Here is a 25,509-nt window from a genome sequence, read left to right on the forward strand (position 1 = left end):
AAGATACTTAAGTATAATATAAATCAGTCATTTTTTCATTTTATAATTAATTTCATCTGTTGATTGTCCTGGTTGAGCACTTGTCTGCACAGTTGTCACGTCTGATGCATCCTCTATATCAGCTATTCCCAAAGTCCGGGACTTCGCGGTCCCCTTATCGATACGAAAATCTCTCGCGGGCCCCCCAGTAATAATATATTTACTCTGTTCTGAGGAATTTGCTGACATTTTACTACAGCATTTAGCAATGACTGTGGGCAAAATACTGGTTTAAAATAGCACCCTATTTTCCGGACTACAAGTCACACTTTTTTTTCATAGTTGGGGGTGTGACTTATTCTCAGGTGCGACTTATAGATCAAAATATATAATTTCACATGTTTGCTATTTTCACACTGACAGCTGCTAGAGGGCGCTCTAGGCTTATGTACCAGTATCTGCAACTCCTGTAACACTGTTACTCTTACTGCAATGAAGAAAACAAAAAAAGCAATCGCAGGCTAAAAGCCAGATGGCCACAGCGAGAGGAACGAGTTCACAAATGAGAGTTTGAACAACGTGCTGCTGGGAGAGGCTGGTAAACGGTGCAGTTACACCTCCGGGTACCAGGTAGTTGCCAATGGTGCGACTTATACTCCAGAGCGACTCATATGTGTTGGCCACTTGCGGCCCGCGAGATGATTTAATCCAGCCCCTCACTTCTAGTGCACAAATTCCTGAGTATGTAAAAAAAAAGTCTCTAGCCCATTCCTTTGCGGAGTTATATAATAACCAGAATGCTCATTCCAGCCACTGGGGGCAGCTTAAAGAAAGAAAGGAAAGAATTCCACAGAGATCATGACACAAACAACACATTATAGCCACGCGGTAAATGGACAGTCTGCCCTAGGGCGGCTGTGGCTACTATAGTAGCTTACCACCACAGAGTGGGGAGTGACTAAATAATGACGACAATGTAGCAGAAACTTGTAACAGAGACTTGTAAGGTGCAATACAAGTGTACGCTGTTTTTATGAGGCTACAGTTCGGCTCATTATTATTCATTTATCAAAAAAAGTTTCCTCAAGACTCCTGCTCCAGAGCGACTTATAGTCCGGAAAATATGGTATAATGTAGCAAAGAAATGTACATGCCCTTTAACATCTTTTTTTTTCAATGTACACTAATTTTCGGGCTATAAGCTGCTGCTTTTTTTTTTACACGTACCGAACCATACGGCCTACACAACAATCTGGCTAATTAAAGATTTTTACGCTCTAACTGCGTAGTTTAGATCTTATGCATGAGCCCGACCAGAATATCATATAAATAGTTCAGCCCTTTTTCCTACCTCGACCGCTACCAGACTGCGGCACGGGGAGTGGGGTGCACGTTTCTAAAGCATGGCGAGGCCGGCGCTTTGATATCGCAGCTACACCGAGATCATCGCTCACAGTGGGCTAAATAAGTCGTTTGGTGTCCATTCAGTGCGTAAAACTGCACGCTATATTATAAATCAGTTTAAATAAGTGTTAGGAAAAGTAACTTTGCTGCTTCTGAAATAAAAACGTGTACTTGTGGACTGACCTGCGGAGACGAAGAAGATTCCCGCGCTGAGGATGATGTTGTGGCGTGACTTGTAGAACTCACTGGCAGCTATACACAGCCCCCCCATGAAGAGCAGGATCACGGAGAGGATGGGGAAGATACTGGACGCTCGGACGGCACCTGAACGCACCACAGAGAGAGAGAGAGAGAGAGAGAGCTGATGTTATTCCTTTGTTCTTTGATCAAAATCAAGTTGTAGACATTAAAACATAGGATAGATCTTCATTGTAAAGGAAAATGGGGATGAATACCGGTCCACCACATAAGAAACAACGGAAATGCACTTATTGATTCATATATTTCTTCATTGGGCTTAGCTAAATACAAACATTACAATGTTGCATCTGTCCGAAAAACAAATCTTGCTCCTCAAATTGATGATGTATTTGTTCACCTTACAAAGATGATTTAGTTGATCTATTACAGAACCTTTTAAGAAGCTGAATTTCATTTTCTTTCCCTCCAAATTGGAACGATAAGTCCATTGAATGTCGTACTGGATGACAATGACGACTTTTTGATGACCATTTTCTACGATGGGACACTTGATAACAACTGTGAGCTCACACAAACATAATGAGAAGTTAAAGCTCATTCATACTTCATAAGACGTAAAAACCGAGAGCTGCAAGAACAAAGTTAAGTAATTTTTGCTTCGTAACCATAGAAATGTCTTTAGTTACAAGAGTTTTCCAAGGTTACAAGACAAAAAAGACTTAACTATCAAACTCAAGTTTGCATTAATAAAAAAAACAATATGTGTGAACTTTAAAATATAGATCTGAAATTTGCAGTGCTAGATTTTTTTCATCTAATCTTGGTCAAAGTAAAAGACTTTAGTTAAGTAGACTTAACCAGTTCAGCTTTACCCAAATCTAAAAGGTTACAGCCAGTGTAACAGCTCATTTGAAAGCTAAGACCTACAAAACTCATCTACAGGGATCTTTTTACTTACGTTGTCGTCACTTTTTTATTTTCATAGCTTTTTGTGGTGCATGTTTTGCCACATTTTTATCACTTTTTTTTGTCACTTTTCCGTTGCTCTTTTGTGGCTTTTTTTGGGTCACTTTTTTATCAAATTTTTGTTGCATTTTCATCCTCCTTTTTGTCTCATTCTATTCCTAACCCTTTTTTGACACTTTTTTCACAAAGCTTTTAGATTTAGGTAAAGCCAAACTGGAGAAAAAAGTGCTCAATTCAGCTGGGGGTTAAAGTGCATATGACACATTATTTTTGCAAAAACATAGTTAACACAATTATATTTAAGATTTTGCTAAATATTGCACCCTTTGCACCCCTGCAGCTTTCTATAGTTTGGACCTTTTTGTGATGTTTATAGTTCCACTTCCTTATTGGAAACTGACAGGAAGTGACATAGAAGAAGGTAAACTGTTGCCGTGCCAACCATGTTAAGTCAATGGGAAATGAATCAGGCTGCTCAATCAATCTACTTCCCTGAAATAAAATGATAATTATGCAACTGATTATTTTCCAAAGCATTAAAACCTGTCATATGCACTCTGAGGCTACAATATTTCCACTGACTAATACAACCTAAATAAAAATTGAAAGAAGGGACTAATGTACTGCCGGTACTCTGAACATATTTTGTATCATTGTTCGGGCCTTGCTTTAAACCCCACGTTAAAATCCCATATCAGCGGTGCCTTCAGTTCCCAATCAACACCTCGGAGCGTTGTGTGAAAGACTCCATCAACACTAGCTCCGGAGAGAGGCCGCGCTGTGGACCAGTGTTACCCAGACTTATGTAACCGCGGCTGGGCCTCGCTCCGGCGCCGCTTCCCCCTCCCCCCCTCCCCTCCGCCAAACTCTCCATCACTGCGCTCACATGTTCCCTCCCCGCGCACGCAGAGACGACCGGTTTTCTGCACAGTCATGTAAAAAAAGAAAAGAAGAAGAACACCAGAGATGCACGTGGAGAGGGGAAGGGAGATAGAAAGGGGAGAAAAAGCTAAGTGTGACTTTTGTTGCGAGAAGCAGCTGGGAACTTGATATATATCGTAGACAAGTCATTTCATGCACCTTCTTGGGAAAAACGAAGCAATACGATTATTGTTATTGAAATAGCAGAACGCCAGGATGCTTGAGGAAACTTTAGTGACCATTTGGAGCATGAGACGTCATTTTCATACATGGATTGGCCGCCACAGAGTCCAGATCTTAACCCATTGAGAATCTTTGGGACGTGCTGGAGAAGGCTTTGCGCAGTGGTCACACTCTCTCATCATCAATACAAGATCTGGGTGAAAAGCTAATCTGGCCAAATCTGGCACTCCAGTGAGGCCCCTAAGATGATTTTGAGAAATATCATAGCACAAATCAGAGAGTACTTTAACCTCTTAAAGGAACAGGTCACCGTTTTTCCATACTGAGATATGTTCTTACCTGAGATTTGACGAGCTGATGCGTACCTGTCAGGTCTTTGTGCGTGCGCTCAGTCACGCAAAATGACCAAAGATGTTGTTAGCATTTGGGGCCTCTCCCAATGTATTCCTATGGCTCCAAACGTGGGTGAAGTTAGAAGCGACCAAGCTCTTCCACGGGCACAACGAGCAGACAGGTCCGCATCAACTCGTCTAAGCTCCGGTAAGAACATATCTCAACATGGAAAAACTGTGACCTGTTCCTTTAACCCCCACCTGAACCCATCTTATCCAGTTTGGCTTTACCCAAATCTAAAAGCTTTGTGAACAAAGCGTCAAAACAGTGACGATCGAGGATGAAAATACAACAAAAGAGTGACAAAAAAGCAACGAAAGAGACACAAAAAGGTGCCAAAAGGACAAAAAACAAGATGAACCCTCCCCTGCAAAAACAAGACATAAACCTCAAAAAATGGTGAACGGTCTGAACTTATAAAGCGCTTTTCCACCTACATTAGGCACTCAAAGCGCTTTACAGCAAAGAACCAGTCACCCACTCTCTTTCATACACCAGTGTATGCAGACACTGGAGGCACAACAACAGTGTGCACCTTCAGGAGGCAGGATTCGAACCCCCAAGCTTCTGATCATGAGACGACCTGCTCTACCCGTGTCGTGTCAAAAACATGGCAAAAAAGTCACAATCAGTTTGTCTTGGCTTTCAAATGAGGCGTCACACCCGCCTATACGCTGTAAGCTCCAGTTGAGAAGCTTTTAGATTGGAGATTAAGGCGGGGGGATAAGGGGTTAGCAATCTTAGAGGTAAAGTACTGTGTGAGCAATACTCTCAATTACTTCAACATTTCCAAACAGAACACCCAATTAGAAGAAGGAAGAACTGTATTTGTAAAGCGCCTTCCACAGCCACAAAGCGCTTTACATGAGACAATTGTACATTCACTCCACTCTCGGTGGTGTTCAGCTTCCCCTGGGGGAAAAGAAAACAATGAAGAAAAAAAAGTCCCTCCACCGAGCGAACCTGTATTCGACCTTTTTTTCGTAGCGACATTTCTGGGGGGTCAGGCAGTGTATTACAGTCAATCATAAAGAGAGACGATTAATTCAGTTTCCTTGTAGCACTTCCCTCATGAACTAGTGTTGGAATGTGTTCATAAACTCAATCATTCGCCGCACAAAGACAAAATGCATCCGTAAGCTGAACCTGTGAAGAAATAATCAAAAATCCTTCTCGTGAAACAACTACGCATTCAAACATCCTCTGTAACGTACAGCTGAATAAATTGTTACACATCTCCTCCTGGCTTTCTACTGCACCACAATATGCTCCCATAATTTGACCAAAAGTAGGTCAGCGTTTAGTGACTGAATAAAATAATAGGATCCCGTTTAGAGCAAGCTTGAATGTGATTTTTTTTTATGGGGGGGGGGGTATTAAACACATTTACTGCACACTCTTCTGTGTGAGTACAAGCACAGCTGCCCTGAGGCTCAGTGTCAGAAACATGGCTGTTATTCTGAGCCTAAACCAGACACCGCAATCACATAGGAAAGGTCGGAGTGGAATTGAACCGACGACCATTAGAGGTAAGTAAATATCGCCTTATCGTCCGCCTCAAAAGTTCTAAGCTGTGCCCCTCCTCCGTCCTCCATCCTTGTTCCCGCAGCCTCCTCTGCCGGGACGCTGGGGCTTGTGTGGGGTAGTGTTTCACATGATTAAATATTAAACCTTTTCGGAGAGTTGACCCTGCTGGCCCTCTGTCCCGCTCCCAGGCCTCCCTCTACCCCAATTAAACCACTTGAAGACGGGACGTTTGCAGTCTCTGTGGCAAAATTATAATAAGGCTTTCGAAGTGAAGCCATGCAGATAAACCGGTGGAGAAATGAGAACGGTCGCTTCTCATGCACGTCCTGCTGCTGCACCGTTCAAGAGCCCCCCCCCCCCATCTCATACATGAAGCTTCTTTAATTTGTGACTCTACCAAAGCTTTATTACTTAATTCAGGACTTTTACTTAATTCTTCACTTTAAAATGGTATGGTGCTTATACTTTGTTCACGTATCATGAACTGGCACGGCCACAGTCGCGCAAGAGCCATAAGCCTTCAGAAATGTCTGTGTGAAGAGTTTGCATGTTCTGTGCCTGCGTAGGTTTCCTCTGGTTGGACGATACGTTAATCCGTCAGTCAGGTGATTCCCTGAGCGCCGTGCAGCTTCCCACTGCTCCTTACCTCCTTATTGCTCCAGCAGGATTGAAGGTCAGATGCAGAGGACAAACTTTCCACCAAGGATCACTAAAGTACATCTCGACCTCGCGGAAAGACACACATACACTGTGCAGCGGTCGAAGCTGGGATTGGAACACTAACCTTCAGGTTTATGGGCGTATTCTCTGAGGCACAGTCGATTTTAAGTGTTTATCCGGAAAACTGGACAGAATGTTTGTGACAACCTTTTTATCTGGACTTAATGCTTCCTTTTGTGGCAAGATTTCAGTTTGCCTCAAATCCACTCTGTATCGTACCAAATGCAGATTTGCTTTAAAAGGACTAGATGCAAGTTGGCCATTTTATACTCACTACTGCCACCTCAGGTCATACGTGCAACTGCACCTTCTATATTAAGCTCGTGCATGACGGCACTTCGGACCTGAGGTAACACCTTTTTGAGTGACAGTGCAGGATTTTAGAGGCAGTTGTGGTGAACAGGTCTGGGCTCATTCTACACATTAGGACATGACTGGAACATGTAGGGGGAGGAAAATAGATAATTTTAACATTTTAAAACTCCGTATAGTCCCTTTAAAGGGCATATGACACATTCGACACATTTTTTGCAAAAACATAATTAACACGATTATATCTAAGATTTTGCTAAAGATTGTACCCAGCTTTCTTTAGTTTGGCCATTTTTTTTAATGTTAGTAATTTCACTTCCTTATTGGACACAGACAGGAAGTGACATGGAAGAAGGTAACAATTTTAAACTGTGGCCGTGCCAACCATGTTAAGTCAATGGGAAATGAGTCAAACTGCTGTGGAGCTTTACCTTTATCTATGTCACTTCCTGTCAGCAGTTCAAAAATAAAAATAACTTTTCTGCTCAACATTTCTTCATTTGAATTGCTACTTCGCTGAAATAAAATGATAATTATGCAACTGATATTTTCAAAGGCATTAAAACCTGTCACATGCACTTTAAGGGCAACAGTGGAGCAGGTGGTAGAGCGGGTCGTGTCATGATTGGAAGGCCGGGGGTTCGATTCCTCGCTCCCGCAGGTGCACACTGTCATCGTGTCCTTGAACCCACCACTTCACCCACCTGGTCTCCAGTGTCTGCGTGCATTGGTGTATAAGTGGTTCCTTGCTGTAAAGCGTTTTGAGTTCCTAATATACAGTAGGTGGAAAAGCGTTATATAAGTTGAGAACATTTACCATAGTGGCACTAAAGGTAAAGGTCCCGAAATTCACAAAAAAGAATTGAGCTTTTGTCGTTCACTGGGCTGTGATTGGATAATATAATCAGCAGCAAATACACCGCTGAAAGTCTGTCATTTTCACAAACGTTTTCAACAAGGGTCATTCCACAACGATGCTCCTGCGCTAATGTTTCTCACCGTGAACTTGACTTTGCTCTTATCAGCTTAATTAAAAAGTGTTTTCTGTGTGAGCTGCAGGAACCAACAGATCCGTCCGGAGATTTTTGTTTAGATGCAATATGGTCAAGTCCTGGTTTAGTCTCGTATCTCTCAAACGAATATCCTCTTTAATTGTAGATTTGGGTCCGTGCGGCGTGAAGGTGACGGAGGCCGTGTGGTTCAGGAGAGGGGAGCCCTAAAACTGCTGAAGGGTTTTGCACCGTTCCTCGTCATAAAGCCACCTCTGCGCAGTTAACCCCATCGCAAAGTCAGCGCGGACCAACTGCAAAACGCGGCATTTTCCGCCCAAATAAAACACTGGTAATGAACATGCTAATCACGTCTTTTCACAGAGGGGTAAATACGTGAAGTACGCGCGATGTGGTTTACTGCAGAGTCAGCGCTTTCTCGACTTGATTAAAGGCAAAGGCGCAGCTACAGATGAGGCAAAGTAAACAGACTTTTTACACATGTTCTGATCTCTTGAAAAGAAGACGAATGTGCTGCATGAATGAAACAAACTCAATGTATTTTGATAATATGAACAAAAACGACTCTCGGCTAGGACACTATCAATAAAGATAATGATAAAAAGGCTTCATAATGAGATGAACAGCGCTCAAAGGTAGAAAATGTCTACAATAGGGCTGCAACTAACGATTATTTTGGTAATCGATTAATCGACCGATCATTTTTACGATGAAACGATTAATCGCTTGGCTGTGAAAGGTGTATGGAAATTGTATTTTTTCAATTTTTTTATCACATAGAGCTAAAGTGGCGCCGCTTGAGGACATGCTGATGGAGTAAACTTTAAGTAAACGTTTGTAGGAGGCCCTGTGCTAATTCTGCCTCTGATTGGACGAGACAAAGACAGATATTTAGGAAATTTACAATGTACAAAACACTGCAGACCCTAACTTTAAAAACAAAGTAGGTTTTCATCCAAAATACATAATTGTCATGTCTTTCTTGCTCTATTTTAGTCTGTGTTTACTAGAAAACGATTAATCGATTACTGAAATAGTTGACAACTATTTTAGTAATCGATTAGTTGTCGATTAATCGATTAGTTGTTTCAGCCCTAGTCTACAATACAATATACTGAAGGATATACCAGATGATGCACAATGTAACCAGGGTTCTCCCCACAACAAAGGAATCCTGAATCCCAAAATGCCTAAATTTGGAGAGAATGATGTAACAACATTTCCGCTGACTCTCGGGGAGACGCTAAAAGTCAAACAAAGCTAATTAGTATCAGCGACTGTAATGTGCACATCTCCCCAATTACCTCAAGCTGCAGACCCGGGACCAGATGTTGTGTCAAAACTTTACCTCAAATGGGGCAGCCCTAATGGAAACGGCTCTAAATTTAGCACCGCCAGTTTTTCCTATAAACGCAAATACTTCGAGGCGAAAGGGATTTGGGGAAAAAAATATATCAATGTGCTTTTTTTTACCCTGGTAAATATTGGTTTTGCAGCACAGTATTTAAAAATCAAGAATCAGTTCCTTTCCTTTTGAACAACTGAGACTGAAATATTGACTTAAATAATACATTTCCTCTTTAAGTCTATTCCTGTCTTACTATAAAGTTATTCTTCCAGTAACAAAACTTAAAATAAAAGGATGATATTTGACTTCACTGACTGATCTTTGGCCCTTGTTAAGGCTCACTTTGCATTTATGTAAATTAGATACATTCATAATTAATGCGTACGTCCCTGAGATCGCCGTGACCCTTGGCCTTTCCTCGCTCTAATGCGAAGACCGGATTCATAACAAGGTGGAGTAAGAAATATCCTGTACGTTGAAAAGTCATGCATTTTGTAGTATAGCCTAATCTTTAACCTCTTAAGCCGACCCCCTTTTCTTTGGGCAAGTATAAGCAAGATTACAGTATATCTCGATTAATTGAACCAAGTTACAGACTACAAACGTTTACTATAGCCCTCACAAACACACTGACAAGACGCTAAATGTCATTAATCGCACCAAGCCACAAACAGACTTCATCCTTAAAAAAATGGCACTTAAGTCAAAACTTCAAACACAATTCATGGTTTGTACGCAGTTCCCAAAACCTTGCACGGCTTTGTGACCGAGCACTGACCGCATTTGAGCTGTTTTGAACCCATTTGCCTGTCACAGCAGACATGATGCAAAAAGAGAACACAAAATAGCATTTAGGGAAAATTTGAGGGGAGTAAAAAAAAAAAAAGGAAGAAAATCAAAAAGAAGGTTTATTTCAAGTTTGTTACAGTTCTACACATTGCCTGTATAAATGTGTCTGAAAACGGCCAGTGAGGCGGAGGAACTTGAAGAATTAGGTAACAAAATTGCTGTTGGACATGGATCAGCAACACAATGTGCCCAAGAATGAGATCACCGGACAACAAGAACGTCTTGAATGACCAGATTCTTCTTCTTCCCTGATGGTATGGGTGTATTCAGAGATGACAGAATTCATGTGAAAGAGTGGTTCAGGGAGCATGAGACATAGGTTTCTCTATAGACATAATATGAATAGAGTTCGGGAAAGTCTACAGTTACCATGGAGATCGGCCATCTTTGCAGCTGTTAGTATACATTTCCATTGACTAACATTAGCTAAAAACAGTTTATAAAGTGGAGAAAAAAGCCGTGGAACAGCTCCGTTAGCTGCTGAGTTACTGCTGGTAAATACATCTAACTCACTGTGGTGTCCAAGTGTTTTAATGTGAACAATAACTCCAGTATTTTAACTTCTAGATTTTTATTTTATTTTAGTTTAACATTAGTTTACAATTGCTGCTAATCCCATAAGGCTTAGCGATATGACGTCACATTCCCGAACTCTATAGACTCCATCTCCTCACTCCTTCACGTTTGCCATAATAACTACGTTCAAGGGGGAATTCCTTAAAAGGGCATAAGGGTGGGATCTTCACTGTAGACTCGGCCCTCGCAGGTGTTTTTTGTTTTTTTTTCGGTCGTAGCTGTGGCCACGACATTAGCTCTAATGCTAACGGCCTGTCAAAGTTCAGCCCTCATTAGTATACGAGATTTCAAAAATGTACCTTACAAAAACCAGCCTGGCTTCTTTAATTATAACTCAGTGTTATCACAGGAGCAATATCTAGCAGTAGCAAGTTCCAAAAAATTAGAAACCAGGCTTTACAGTTGCTTAAAACCAGTGGAATGTGCAATGCTTTCTAATGGAAAACTACTGCAGCAATGGTGGACAATGTCGGCCCCTAGTGTCGCGGTCTTAAAGCGGTGCATTGGTTTTCACATATGGATTGATCTCTACAGAATCCAGATCTTAACCCCATTGAGAATCTTTGGGATGTGCTGGAGACGGCTTTACGCAATGGTTACACTCTCCCATCGTCAATACAAGATCTTGGTGAAAAATGAAAGCAACACTGGATGTAAATGCAACTCTCACATGCATTTCAGAGCCCGTTAGCAGAGGTCTAAGCTACAAGGTTATCAGGTTTTTACTTTCTAAGACCCAGTGGAGTTATTGATTTCAGATGACATAACCAAATTGCAAATCATGACCTCATAAATTGTTAATATAATGTGGGAGCTCTAAAAAAGGGGCACAGAAAAGCACCCACTTCTTTTTCAATCTGCCGCAGAGAAGCCATGACAGGAAGTGATTTACCAATGACAATACAATACAATATGCAAAGTGTGTGAAATGTCTTGCTCATAGACACAACACTGAATTCCAGCCATGTATCACAGCGTTTTCTATTGAACCACTGCAGCCCGAATTTTTTGATTTGTCAGACACCGCCACTTCGGGTCCCGCGACTCCCCGCGGATTTGCAGATTTGATACTCCATTGTTTTCCTGAGCCTGTGTTAGCCGGGCTCTCCACTCCGAGCGGTTTATTGCCCCCAGTTAGGCCTAAAGACAGGTTTAACTATGCCCCGCGGCGCTGCTATCCCACAGACGCCATTTAAAAACGAGCCTGTCTCTCCATTCTCTCTCTCTCTCTTGCTGATTTCACATCTTCTCTTCATGTCTGAGGATCTGTGAGCTCTCGGTTTAGGCCTAAGGGAGCTCCTGACACGGCGGCACCTCAGGGGGGGCACAGACTGACAGACTGACACATGCAGTTGATACATGAGCGTCTGTGTGGCAACGTTTTGAATGTTTTAGGGCCGCAGAACGTGGCCAAAAAGAGGCCCAGACATTGTTTTTGTTCCGGCAAACTGGGCACTCATTTTTTCTTTTGCTCAATACAAGGTTTAAAGTAAAATGTTAAGTTCTTTATGAGAAATATGTCTCATAAGACCATGGCCGTCCTTCCGTGGACCCACCACTTGCAGGAGGAGCCATAGAGGGCTACAGGCAGGTGGAAGAAAATGGATGGATGGATAAAAACAGAGCTTCCTCCTGTGGCAACTATAAGAAGAGTGTCATATTTTCAACCACGCTGGGTTTTGTTGTCTGCATTTTTAAAGTTTTAGCTTTGGGCTTTGATTGACGGGCCTGGGAGAACTGTGGAGGCTTGTTCCTGCCTCTTTGTCCTTTTTTCGAACATGCTCTGAAGTAGGAGACTGAGCTGTGATCATGGAATCTCTCTCTTGAATGGTGTTATTTATGTAAATGGAGCAGAGTGAGGAATGACAGTCTACTGATATAATGTCTATGGCTATATCCACACAAAGACAAAACGCTTATGTTTTCAGAAACTTTCTTTGTAAGCACGAAGCCAGCTTAGTAAAAGTGTGCGTCCACACATGGGTCGACTCAGGTCTGTGAAAACGGCGCAGTTCATCTTCCAGGCCTGCGTGAGGCGCTGTGACGCTAACACAGATAATAGAACAAGATGTAGAGGGCGTATGTGCAGCAAACTTTTGTGGAATGTAAACAGTGAAAATGAAACTGATTCAAGGATTTACGATCTATAGAAGAGACGACGAGGATAGTTTATTCTTCAGACGTAATGGGACTAAAGCAGAAAAAACCTGTCAGTGACTTTTACTGTCAGTCCAAAAACACAGACTGACTCGGTCGTGTTTTTCTACTTGTCACCTGTGGTTTGTGGACTGCAGTGGAGCAAAGAGGAGCTGAGTAAAACCATCATAGATCCATGAGTAAAACTTCAGTAGATTATGGATCACAGACACCACTCTGGTGCTGTGATGTCATCGTTTTAGTAAAAGTTGTGGAGACGTTGAAACAACGGCGCCACGTAAATGGCGTTTTGAAATCTTTCCACTCTGGGACCTAGTTAGGAAAATGTTTTACAGACCCCCAAAACGCCAGGCTTGTATGGACGATACACTGGATTGATAAAATATCTTTGGGTTTGGTCCTCAGCTTGACTTCGTATGGACAGGGCCATACGGGCCAAGACTATGGTAAAAACCTCCCTTTAAGATGTACTTTTTACCATTAAATGATACCAGCATTATAATGAAAAGAAAGTTTAGGTACTATTGGTATAAACAAATGTAAAAAAAAGTATCGGAAGCAGGTACCAAAACATATCTTTAGAGAAAGTGTTGATGCAGTTGGTCCAGGGACCGCGTTAAAGGAAGTGCCTTGGTTATTTCATCTCAAATAAATGTTCGCGCTTAGTCATCCACCTCCGTATGACAGTTGACCATATACCCCCATTCATTTTCCTGCAATAATAAGTATGAGGAGTCACTGTTTGAGACGGTGAGTGTACGGTAGACTGGGGGCACCGAGGTACAGAATACAATAGGCCCTTGTGACGGCATGCGGCTCGGGCCTAAAAATTGCCAGGCAGTGGAACAAGATTACTTATTTTACTGGTAGATTTTTTTTTACTTAGCGTGTAGAAATTAAACTACTACTACTACTTGCATCTTTTTTACAGTGTGATCCTCTCATGTCGTCATCACTCATTGATCTCATCATTGTTTCCCTATAATGTTTCGTTGCCCATATTCTGATGAACCGCTTCAACACGGGACCACTGCCATTCCCTTTACGATTACATGACCCCTGCTTTGCATTAAGGACAGATGCTAAACTGTTATTAGCATCGACTTCTCCGCGAGCTCTTTGACTTTAGCGCGTGTCTCCGTCCATCAGCGGGACGTCCTAATAAAGATCTGACCCCGGCGCTAACGTCTAACGGCGCGGTCGACCCCTTTAGCGTCTTTAGCGACATGAAAGGATGCTCCGCTCGTGATTAGCCGAAGGTCGTGGGCTTGATTTGGGTCTAGGTCGGGTTTAGCCCTCCCCTTTTGCCTCTCTGTATTTATGGGCGGCACAGAGAGGGTCTAATGTGTGCGTCGTATAATTCGCTCCGATTGAAAATGCAGTGGGTTTAGAGGATCGGTGTCTTTGGAAGGTGACTGCACTGAGGAAATACTGCCTGTAAATACGACACAAACACTAATGGAATAGGGAATGCCACCTTTATAGACTAAAATGAGCATCACAAATATTAACAGTGAAGTGATTGAAGCAGGTCTAAGACAAAATCACCCCAAAACCGTGAGTCTAGCAGGGGCGGAGCTAGAGGGGGGGCTTCATTCATGCTCTCTAACAGGAGATTCACCCCTGCGAGTTAGTGTAAGTTGGTACGTCTTGCAGAAAGAGTTTTAGTTTTTTGGTTTCTTTTTGAAAGACACTAGGTAAAAACAAACAAAGCTGTTCAAATACCTTACGCGCTTCGACGGGCAAGGAACTACTGTCTTTGTCAGAGAGCCAAAAAAACTAAAATTTGTTACTCAAGAAGACATAATGAATGTAATAAAAGAATTGCAGAAAGAGTGTCGTAGCATGTTGCTTTTTTTCACTCATTAATTGTCCGTGAGAGTAAATACTACGCTGACAGAAAAGACAAAGGGAGAGAGGGATATTGTACATCCAATTACACAATGGAGACTTGGCTGTAAATACTGTTTAAGTAGCGCTAGCCCTCAGTTAGCTTTGCCCATTAGCCTGTTAGCTTCTTCTTTGTGATTCTATTAGTGTGTATTGGTGGCTCCGAACCGGAGGCAGGAAAGTTGCTATTGTGGTTTTCTGGCCAGTGACACCAGGGTGAGATGAAAGACCCCACAATCATCCCATTAACACATGTATTAACCCCAGAGGGACTACTTAGTTTTATTGATTGTATCTGTTTTCTTGTATTTTAAGCAACTATATCTTTGCAGTGGACAGTCACAGAATGGATTTTCATGAAGAATTAACCTTTTAAAACTCCTATTTGGCATATTTTAGTCAACATCTCCATGGAGACGAACCAGAGACGTCCCTGTTCCCAGGAAAGTTACAAGTCAGAGTTTAAGAGGCGCTCACAGCAAAGACAAAAACATTTTTCTTTTTTCAACTATAAAATTACATGTATTATATCGTATTTATTGGGTGAAATGTCACATGGTGTGGCTTTAAGTAACGCTAAGGTTGTTACTTTCCACCACTGCTTCTTACTACTGCAACTACTTTAGCCAAAATTTTGCACAATATCAAGATAATGTCAAGAGATTTGCCAAAAAAATCCAGGAGCTACACTACCACATTACGAAAAACTACTGAAGAGGCCAGTCAGGAAGGGCATCCAGTTATCAAAATTGCACACAAGAGGCAACTTATGAAACAGCCTCCCTTTCAAATACAATTACTCCACTGTTAACCCTGAACGTTTGAGCATTTTAGTGACAGAAATAAACCTTATCGCGTGGAAAATAATGAACCTCCTCGTATTCATCATTCATGCGCGTGTGTTGTCTGTTTAGCGCGCGATGATTGGCACTTCCCTCGTCGCCACAGCGGGCTCTGAATCTGGCGTGCGAGTCCCGGGCCCAGATGGAGGAAACTCGACGACTTTGAGCTGAAAACTGCAGAATGTGAAACCGGCTGGAGACAGGCCAAAGAGGGATCTCCCAATCTGCAGCGGCGTAAACCACCACAGCCGTTTATGATGGAATAGTATAGTGGCGTAGTGATTCAATAGACGGTGATTCAGTGTTTTCCGATGTCAAAAAAGAGACAGGAAAGGCGGGATTGGCCGGATGCCGCTGCTCGCTCTTCACCACCTTTTCACTCCCAACAATGAAGCTCAAGGGCCAATACGGTTAAGCTTTTTGCTGGTGTTTGTTAATAATGTCAACACATCTTTGAAAATGCAGTATTGATCTAAAAATGCTGAACACAATATTCAGTAGTTTCCTGACATTCACACAAAATCCCCTTCCACATCTCCTCCTCTTGCTCCCCTTTGCTGCGCAGCTGTTTCATTAAAAACTGGTGTTGCTCTGCCTCCCACCTTACCCGAGTGCATTTTCTCTGGTTCAGTCTTACCCAAATCTAAAAGCTTCTCGACTTCTCATTTGAAAGATAAGGCTTACAAAACTGATCCTAACTTTTTGTTGTCATTTTGTAGTTTTTGCCATGTTTCCGTATCTTTTTTGTTGCTCTTTAGTAAGGATTGGTTAGCAGATTGGTTAGCAATTAGTAAATGTACCCATTTACATTTCCTTGAGTAAAGTAGGCCACTTTTAAGAGCAGTTATATCAGAATTTAACTTTTTTTTTTCAGTATTATTTAAATTTTTATTGCGCTGTCCATCATAAACAGAACAGCCCATGTCAAAAAACTCCTCAATGCTTGTGCTTTATTAATTCATGTATTTTTATTTAACAATAGTATTGCGCTGGTTACTTATTTTTGCAGCTAAAGGGTCTCTTTTCGCCTTTACTTCAGCTCTGTGTAGATTAGTAGCATCTTAGCTGGTAGCTACAGCATGATTGATTGTTTTGCTGCAGCTCAATTTCGCTCAATATGGACATGCAGTATCTCTTTATTTTGGATTTTCTGAGGACTTTTTAGTCGCTGAGTTAATGTTTACAGATGAATGAGCCCCTGGGCATAAAACGGCGCAAGAATCGCCAGAACTGATAGCTGCTAGTTAGCAGGTAGTTAGCCACATTAGCCAGTATCATGTAAACACTGCAGACTCCACGCTGCAGCACTAACAACATTTGGCTCTGGTTAAATCCAGCACAGACTCTGATTTTGAGAGTGTCGTCTGTCATAAAGTCAGCTCTATGAGGAATATTGTATTTACACAAAATAATTCTCCAGTTTGTTGCAATCTTCTCTCCTCAGCTGAGAGCTACGTCCTGTAGGAGCGCTGGCCACATGTCAAATGGTATCGGTTTAGGGTATCGGGGCCTGATGAATGAGTACGAGTATGAGTACAAGCATGTGGTATCGGCCCAATACCCGATACTGGTATAAAAGTGACTAAAGAGTAGGGATGCACCGATACCGATACCAGTATCCCTACTCTTTAGTCACTTTTTTGTTGTAGTATTGATTGTTGCTTTTCCCGGCATGTTTTTTTGTTTTCATCCTCGTTTTTGTTACTGTTTTGACACTTTTTAGATATGGGTAAAGCCAAACTTGAGAAAATGTGCTCAGTTCAGATGGGGGTTAAGAGGTTAAGAAAGCTCTAAAAAGCTGATTTTTCCATAAAACCTCCTCTTTAAAAAGTATAGTTTCCTTCATCTAAGCAGCTTAATCGAGTTCTGCATATTTCCCCCCAGCTGGTTCAACCCCAAAGTTCTCGTGTTCCCCTAAAAGGCCCTCGTAACTCTGGTTGAGAAGCCCTGCTGTAGCGTTCACAGTGACAGTGGATCCTCTCTGTGCTGATGTTTAAATGTATTGATTGACACGGCAGCAGTTTGGGCTGGTGTCCACTGCAACACTTCGACACTGGCAACTGACCCACAGCACTGACCTAAACAGCATGACGGAGTATGTTTCACACAGATCATGAGCGGCGGGGTAAAAGTATGTGCTCTCACTGGTTTAAAAAGGCAAAACACTCACAACTCCAAACAGTTTTACCTTGCGCTCAGTATAAGTGGATATACCCGAATACTCAAAATCAGTTTGTTTGTTTGTAATCACAGCATTGTGAGTAGATGAAGTCCCTTTATTTTCCCGATACTTGGTTTTAGCCATAGAAAACTAAAGGTGTGTGAGGGATGCCACACATACGTTGCTCCGTAACTAGGACTAAACCAAGTCAAGGAAAGGACTTTATATATTCACCACAAACCACCACCAACCCCTCACTCTCACACACTCTAATGTACATGTTTTAGTGGTCAGGGGAACCAGAGCCCCAGTCTCCAAGCTGGCCTGGTGTCGCCTCGGGGTCCCCCCAGAACAGCTGGAGGAGGTGTGCGTGGATCGGGAAGTCTGGGCATCTCTGCTGAGACTCCCCCCGTGACCCGGCCCCGGATAAAGTGGAAGAAAATGATGGATGGATGGGAACCAGAGCATTCAGAGCAAACCTATGCCGACACAGGGAGATCATGCAAACTCCACACATAAAGGCTAGGGATCACTGTGCTCTAAGGCAGTGGTTCCGAACCTTTTTTGTCTTGGACCCTTCAGTGGTAATCTGTCCACCTTCCACCTCAAGAGATGTTGCAATTTATTCAGAAAGCAATCACTTAACCTCTTAACTCCCACCTTAACCAAGCACATTTTCTCCAGGTCAGCTTTACCCAAAATCTATGGAGCTTACAGCCTGTAGGCCAGTGCAACACCTGATCTAAGATTTGACCTTGTGTTTTTGCCACTTTTTCGTCATATTTTTGTCGCTCTTTTGATGTGTTTCTTTGGTGCGTGTTCTTCCTCATTTAGGTCTTGTTTTTGTTGCTGTTTTGAGGCTATTTTCCAAGCGTATTTATATAATGTAGTTGCTCAGTCTCAGTCCGTATCTATTTGTAAGTGAAAGGACAATGTTGTGTTCAAAATAAACTAAAACACTCCCAAACCTTTACATTCTATTGCAATAACAATGTTCAGGTTCAATCTGAAATAGTTCCAAGTACCTCCCACTAAGTCCTCGAGTACCGCTTGGTTGGGAAACACTGCTCTGAAGCGCCTCTGAATCACAACTATGGCATTCCTCCTTCATCAACTTTGAGGGGAAAAAAATATGACTTTCATCCTAACAGGGGCTACGCAATAAATCACAATCCCATCTGACCTACAGTTTTATAGGAATTAATAAAGACTGTCATTATTTGGGCATTTTTGTGGTTGATTTATTTTGTGTAAAAGCTGCTAACCCTGTAGTTTAGACCTCTACTAACACATCCATGATTCTTGGATCAGTTTAGCAGTTCATACTTTTATTAAGTTATATATGTATAGAACTTAAGTAAGGGATAATGTATAGAACGCTGGTCATTATCGGGAAAATAAGCACCGACAGGGCGAACCGGTCTTGTTTCGCCCTGAAGACACACAACATAAACTTCGTACAATTTTATGAAGGTCGAAAGGTTTATTTAATGACTTACGCGACAAATAGTTCCCAAATGTTTGCGCGTTGCTCGGCAACGTTTTGCTAGGCTAGAAGCAGCAAGGCTAGTAGCTAGCCTAGCTACTTAGTTGAAGGCGCTGTTGGAGAGGAGGAATGGTGGTGAATCTCTGGGTAAGTTGAAAGTCAGACTCACGCTAACTTCACGAGCAATTCCCCCAACTTCTCTCGCAGTGACGGGGACAGATAGTGGGAGTGATATGAAAGCACGAACTCCGTTGCCATTGGCAGCGGTCATTTTTTTCAGAGGTCCTTTATCAGAAAACAATGACCGGTAGAACGTTGGGAAATCCCATTCAAATCAATGGAGCGTTCTACTTACGTTGTGAAAAGCCGTATAACAAATATGAATAATATTAATATTAATATAGAACTTAAATATTAAGTTCTATACATTATCCCGCTTATTATACGGCCATTTGCCAACTGAACACACACAACATAAACTTCATACACTTTTATGTAGGCCGAAATGTTAATTTAAAGGGGCTAGATGCAAGTTGGCCATTTTATGCTCACTACTGCCACCTCAGGTCATACGTATAACTGCACCTTCTATATTAAGCTCATGCATGACGGCAATTCGGACCCGAATTAACACCATTTATTTTTCTTTGCATTTGTTCTTTGTATGGTTTACTATGTATGCTTCTTATTATTGTGATGGACCCCAGGAAGACTAGTTGCTACCCTGGTGGCGACTAATGGGGATCCTAATAACAAATAAACAAATATGAAAGACCTGTATTACAAGGACGAACTCCGTTGCCATTGGCAGCGGTCATTATTTTTCTCAGAGGTCCTCTATCAAAAAATAATGACCGGTAGAACGCTGGAAACTCCCATTCAAATTAATGGAGCGTTCTACTTGCATTGTGAAGAGCCGTATAATAATGCTCTGTAAAACTTTAATCTGAATTTTAATGCATAGTCGCAACACCGGCCAGAAACTTTACAATTAGCCGCCTTCTCGCCTAAAAAAACCACGCATCGCTACAACCTATTTTCTGATACTTCCGCAGCCGCCACATTGCAACAAAATAATACCTTCATCACCTGAACCATCTTCCTGCTTCACAAGTTCACACGCACTTCTTCGCACCCTCTAACTTTGTGCGCCTCTCTCCTTCATCGACAGCTCCGAGGGGGGAAATTTGCATTGACTCTTAATCAGCTGCAAAAGTGCTGACGCAGAGGACAGGGTCATGCTCGTCAGCCTGTGCATTGATTTAATAGTACAAACGCCTATTAATCCCCTTACTTCCCCCCACCGCACGCACACACACACACACACACACACACACACACACACACACGCATACACACACACACACACACACACACACACACACACACACACACACACACACACACGTACAGTCTTGGCATTGTCCTAGCCCGTAGCCTCGTTAGCGGCAACTTTCTCATCAAATATGGCATCAAAGGTCCGGCGAAAACGCGCTGAAACGAAGCGGGATTGGCACCTGACTGCACCGAGATAAGCTATGTGCATAAACAAAAGGAGGGTGGAAATTAGCCCGGGCCGGTGGCGGAGCGGAGGATTTGAAAGAAAATTTGCACAATCGCTGACGGGGCGGGTTTTAAAAAGCTCCCGGCGACGCGCGCAGCATTTAATTTGACTTTGAATTGATTAGAAATAAACACGGGTCTGTTTCCTTTATAAACTATGCGATGGTAATGGTTGGAGATGTTCACGGCGGGGGGGGAGGTGGTTTGCAAGTGGTACACGTTTCTTATGATCGTTTGTTTTTGCGGGTCGAGTCAAGCCAGTTTTATGCAGCACTTCCTGGTCCAGGTTTAGTCCAGTTTCTGAGCTTGTTTAGTCTCGATTTTGTTGTTACTACATCAGGTTTTTGTCTCAGTTTAGCCGTTGTGACTCTATAAATCCTGGCTAATCCTCCCTCAAGGTAGTTTTAACCAAGATACCTTCATAATCAATTGAGTCGTCTTTTATTTCAAGCAATTCACAATATGTTTCCTTATTTCAATTCAGTTCAAAAGAGAGTGGAGCGAAGTAAACTATCAGATCAGGAGCAGGTTCCCCGGGCAGTGTGCTGGAGTTGCCCTCGGCTCCAGACTGGATACCCTGAAGCATCATGGATCAGATGAACCATAAAGTCTGCAAATACAAAGGTATACAGTTTTATATAGACGACTTTGTGGTCTTAATTTAGTCTACACTTTCCGCCGAGGTTTTAAAGTGATAGTCTGTAAGTTGAAATGTTGAATTGACCTCCAGGGCCTTTTAACATTGTTCTAGGTGGCAAAGGGCCCGATCTTGTGTTTCAAAACACATTTAAGTGAGAAGTACATGAGCTGGAGAAGCACTCGTGGCCGATGGTGGTGTATGTACAACAGCCGATTTCCTCCAATCAGACTCCGCGGCCTGGAAGGGGAGAGGGGGAGGGGTTGTCGGGGAGTGGATTTGTTTTGTTCGCATTAACAACCAAGCGAGTGCCGATTAGGGCTGGGTACCGTTTTTTTTTATTTTTCAATACCTCTCAATACACCTCTGAATTTGAAAATAGAAGAGGGCGAGTGCATCAATGGTCTGGGAAAAAGTGAGAAGGTAGACCGGTGCTCTTCAAAGACTGGGCTGAGCTTACGTAAGAGTAAATTAGCTGACTGGCTAGTAGAACAGCTTGTGCTAAAGTAGCAAAAGCAGTCAAAAAAGCAAAAAAAGTCGGAGGCACTCAAGTCATATAGCAAAAATAAAAGTCCTTTATTAGTAATAGACCAGCCTACGCGTTTCGATCGCACAGGTCTTGGTCAGGGCATGTAAAATTGATCACAGGTGTGGAGATTTTAAAAGAGATCATGTGACCAATCATGTCAAAAGCTGATCGAATAAACAACAATACAATAAGATAAAGACCCAGAGGAAACATGAAGCTTAACATGGAGACAGAATACACCCACAAATGGACACTGGAGGCAAAATAACTCAGTGAACAAGGGTAAGTACATGTATCATCCTAAAAACACGCCTTAGTCATGACCAACATGAGACAGGATAGAACAGAGTAAGGGGAGGGGAGAAATCAATTTCTTCGTTCAACCCAGGAAAACGAGTGGCTCCCAGAGTGTCAATCCAGTAAGTTTCACGTTGTAAACGTTTTTTTTTTAGTTTATTGCCACCACGGGGGTCCATTTCAACAGTTTCAATGACCATCACTTTCAGGTTGTGTAAGCTTGAGTGGCCAGAGTTTTTGAAATGCTTTGCGATGGGGTCGTCCATATTTTGAGTTCTAGCTGCATATTTGTGTTCAGCAAATCTTTCTTTGAGTTTTCTCTTTGTGCGTCCAATGTAAAAACATCCACAATCGCAGTCAATCCTGTATACTACGTAGGCGGAGTTGCAGTTGGCAAAAGAATTTGTTGGAAATTAATTTACTCCATTCTTTGTTCTTCCCGTAGAATGTTCCCTGTGCCACTGGCTGCAATACAACCCCAAAGGATGATGGATCTCAAGGACCAGGTCTGTGAATTACCTGTTAGTTATGTGGCCTATGAACATGGCATCAAATAAACATATAAGTAAATCCACCCTCAGGTTTAACAGCTGGACAGATGATGTTTGCATGAAAGTCTGTGCTCTCTCTTTTCCAAACGGACCTTTGCTCATTTCTGCCAAAAAAATTCAATTCAAACCTCTGTTTTTCATCTCCAAAATGCATGAGGCTTGTCTTAATGTTATGTCTAAACCTTCACTCCCCACTGTCCTCCAGAATCCAGATCCCATCCCCTATTTAGTCCTCCATATTTAAGGCTGCTTTGGCAAACTGTTAATTACTCGCACACACAACTGTATTATGTTAAACCATTACTGTAAAAACCTATTGCTTTCCATTACAAGTCCCTCACTAAACGTCCTCATTGGTGAGACAGGCTGCCGATAGGAAATAATAGCCTCATTTACTTAAACTGACTGTAATTTAATCTCTGTTTAAGTAATGATAGCTAATTTAGTTACGTATTTATGAGAATGTCCAAGTGTATGAACGTGTCCTTTTAAATGGCGGCGATATCTTTAGAGGTGCTTTAACTTTGTTGAAGGAGCATCTGCATATAATGAATATACAATGGGTCTGCAGCTGCGAAATTAAAAGCATTACTAACTGGAGAGTGTTGCCAATGTGTTAAAGCCTATTATGTAATGTGTTTAACTTGTTTAAATTAATATGTATATACTGTATATAAATCACAGAAGGCCACCAGCCGTGGTAAAAAAAATGAATGACAGATATTTATAGAACCATAATCAGGTTTATGTAGAAAGTCTATGTAAGTTATGGGCTGAACAATCGCACATCTGATTATTGAGGAGGCCTGATACATAAGTGAAAGTCAGATTTTCGAGAGATACTTTCCTTCCATCATTTTGGCTAACATGTTTGTGAAAAAAAAGTCAGGTCTAGGTTCAGCAACACTATGTGCCCAAAGAATGAGATCAGCCGACGACCTGAACATCCTGAATGACCATCAATGAGTTTCTTCTTCCCTGATAGCACAGGCATTTTCCAAGATGACAATGCCGGGATTTATCGGGCTCACATTGTGAAGGAGTGGATCAGGGAGCATGAGACGTCACTTTCACACACGGATTGGCCACCACAGAGTCCAGATCTTTACCACATTGAGAATCTTTGGGATGTGCTGGAAAAGGTTTTAGACAGTGGTCACACTCTCCCATCAACAATACAAGATCTGGGTGAAAAATTAATGCTAGATCTGAAACAATGGCAGAGCAATGGCAAATAGTCACTCATATATATGGAGAGAGATGGCAAAGCCTTTCTTTTTGTTTTTTGTTTTTTAATTGAAGGCTAATATAGTGTTTCCCAACCACAAGCATTTGGCAGGGAAACTGGATTGCATTTCTTTCTTTATTTGAAAAGGGACAGTGCACATTAATTAACATTTTACAATGTAAATATGCCCGAGTTAGCAGAGAAAGCTAACTAACTAACATCGGTAATCCCTTTGGCAGATGTAAAAGTCAGCCTAAGAAAGTCTTAAAATCACACAGCAAAAGAAAAGTTAAAGGGACTACATACAAGTTGGCCATTTTTATACTCACTACTGCCACCTCAGGTCATACATGTAACTGCAGCTTCTATATTAAGCTCGTGCATGACGGCACTTCAGACCCGAATCAACACCTTTTTGAGTGACAGTGCAGGATTTTAGAGGCAATTGTGGTGAACAGGTCTGGGTTCATTCTGCACATTAGGACATGGCTGAACGTGAGGGGGGAGAAAAATACAGAATTTTTTAATACCTTTAATACTTTCCTATAAAAAGTTTGCATTCAAAAGTGTATCAGCCTTATTTTGAAACCAACACACGACTAAATACTAATAAACCTGAGTTTAGTTGATCATTTTCTCAATAATTGGTGACACCCTGGAGATAAAGGGCACTTTGAGTAGAAATAAAAGACTTAAGTGGTACACAAGACAAACAAGGTTGTGAAGGCCTATTTAGCGATTTTAAATTTGTATCAGGAAAGATGGATAAAAAAAAATACATAAAACCAGTACTTTCATTGTAACTTCATGTTAAAGCTCTTACCGTTAACCAAGCGCATTTTCTCCAGTTCACCTTTACCCAAATCTAAAAGCTGCTCGACTGGAGCTCAGAGCCTCCCGGCCAATGTGACGCCCCATTTGAAAGCTAAGGCCTACAAAACTGATCTAAACGTTTTTGTCGTGATGTCGCCACTTTCTTGTCGCAATTTTTAAACGTTTTTGTCTGGGTTTTTTTGTCTCATTTTCTTGTTGATTTTTTGTTGCTTTTTCATGTCTCTTTAGTCGTGTTTTTAATCGCTTTTTTTTGTTGTGTTACTGTTGTTTTGTTCTCTTTTGAAAGTCACTTTTTATGTTGCTTTTTCCTCGCCATTTTGGTCGGGTTTCCGTCTAATTTACATCCCGTTTTTGTCACTTTTTTGTCTCCTTCACATCGTCTTAAAGGGGCTAGATGCAAGTTGGCCATTTTATACTCACTGCTGCCACCTCAGGCCATATGTGTAACTGCACCTTCTATATTAAGCTCGTGCGTGACGGCAATTCAGGCCCGAAGGAACACCTTTTTGAGTGACAGTGCAGGATTTTAGAGGCAGTTGTGGTGAACAGGTCTGAGCTCATTATACATATTAGGACATGGCTGGAACATGCAGGGGTAGGAAAATACTTAATTTTAACATATTTAAACTCGCTATAGTCCCTTTAAGTCGTGCATTTATGTCACTTTTTTATCGTGTTATTGTTGTCTTTCTTAAGAATTCCCGTGGTCAAACCCGAGCTCTTCCACAGCCCGCACTCGTCCTCCTCTTACCTCGCGCTCCACATCAGAAGTAACAGTACCTCCGTGCGGCCGCCTGTGTGTGTGGCCTGTAACCTGCTGTGTCATGTTAACGTGACGCGCTCTCTCTCTCCTCTCGCAGACGCTAAACACGCTCTGACGCAGTACCCTTCCCGTCCACACGTCACAGCGGCGAGTGTGCGTGACAGCGTCAACACCGCCTGCCA

General features: G+C 42.0%; 1 protein-coding gene across 1 annotated transcript in view; it reads right to left on the bottom strand.

Moving 5' to 3' along the window:
• Window positions 1-25,509, bottom strand: part of cacng2a (calcium channel, voltage-dependent, gamma subunit 2a) — a 138,921-nt gene that overhangs the window by 7,589 nt on the left and 105,823 nt on the right. Inside the window, exon 3 of the mRNA XM_079564567.1 lies at window positions 1,567-1,707. Coding sequence (XP_079420693.1) covers window positions 1,567-1,707 — 141 coding nt within the window. The remainder of the gene's footprint in view (window positions 1-1,566; window positions 1,708-25,509) is intronic.

This window comes from Gobius niger, assembly GCF_951799975.1.
Source record: "Gobius niger genome assembly, chromosome: 10".
Lineage (NCBI taxonomy): Eukaryota > Metazoa > Chordata > Actinopteri > Gobiiformes > Gobiidae > Gobius > Gobius niger.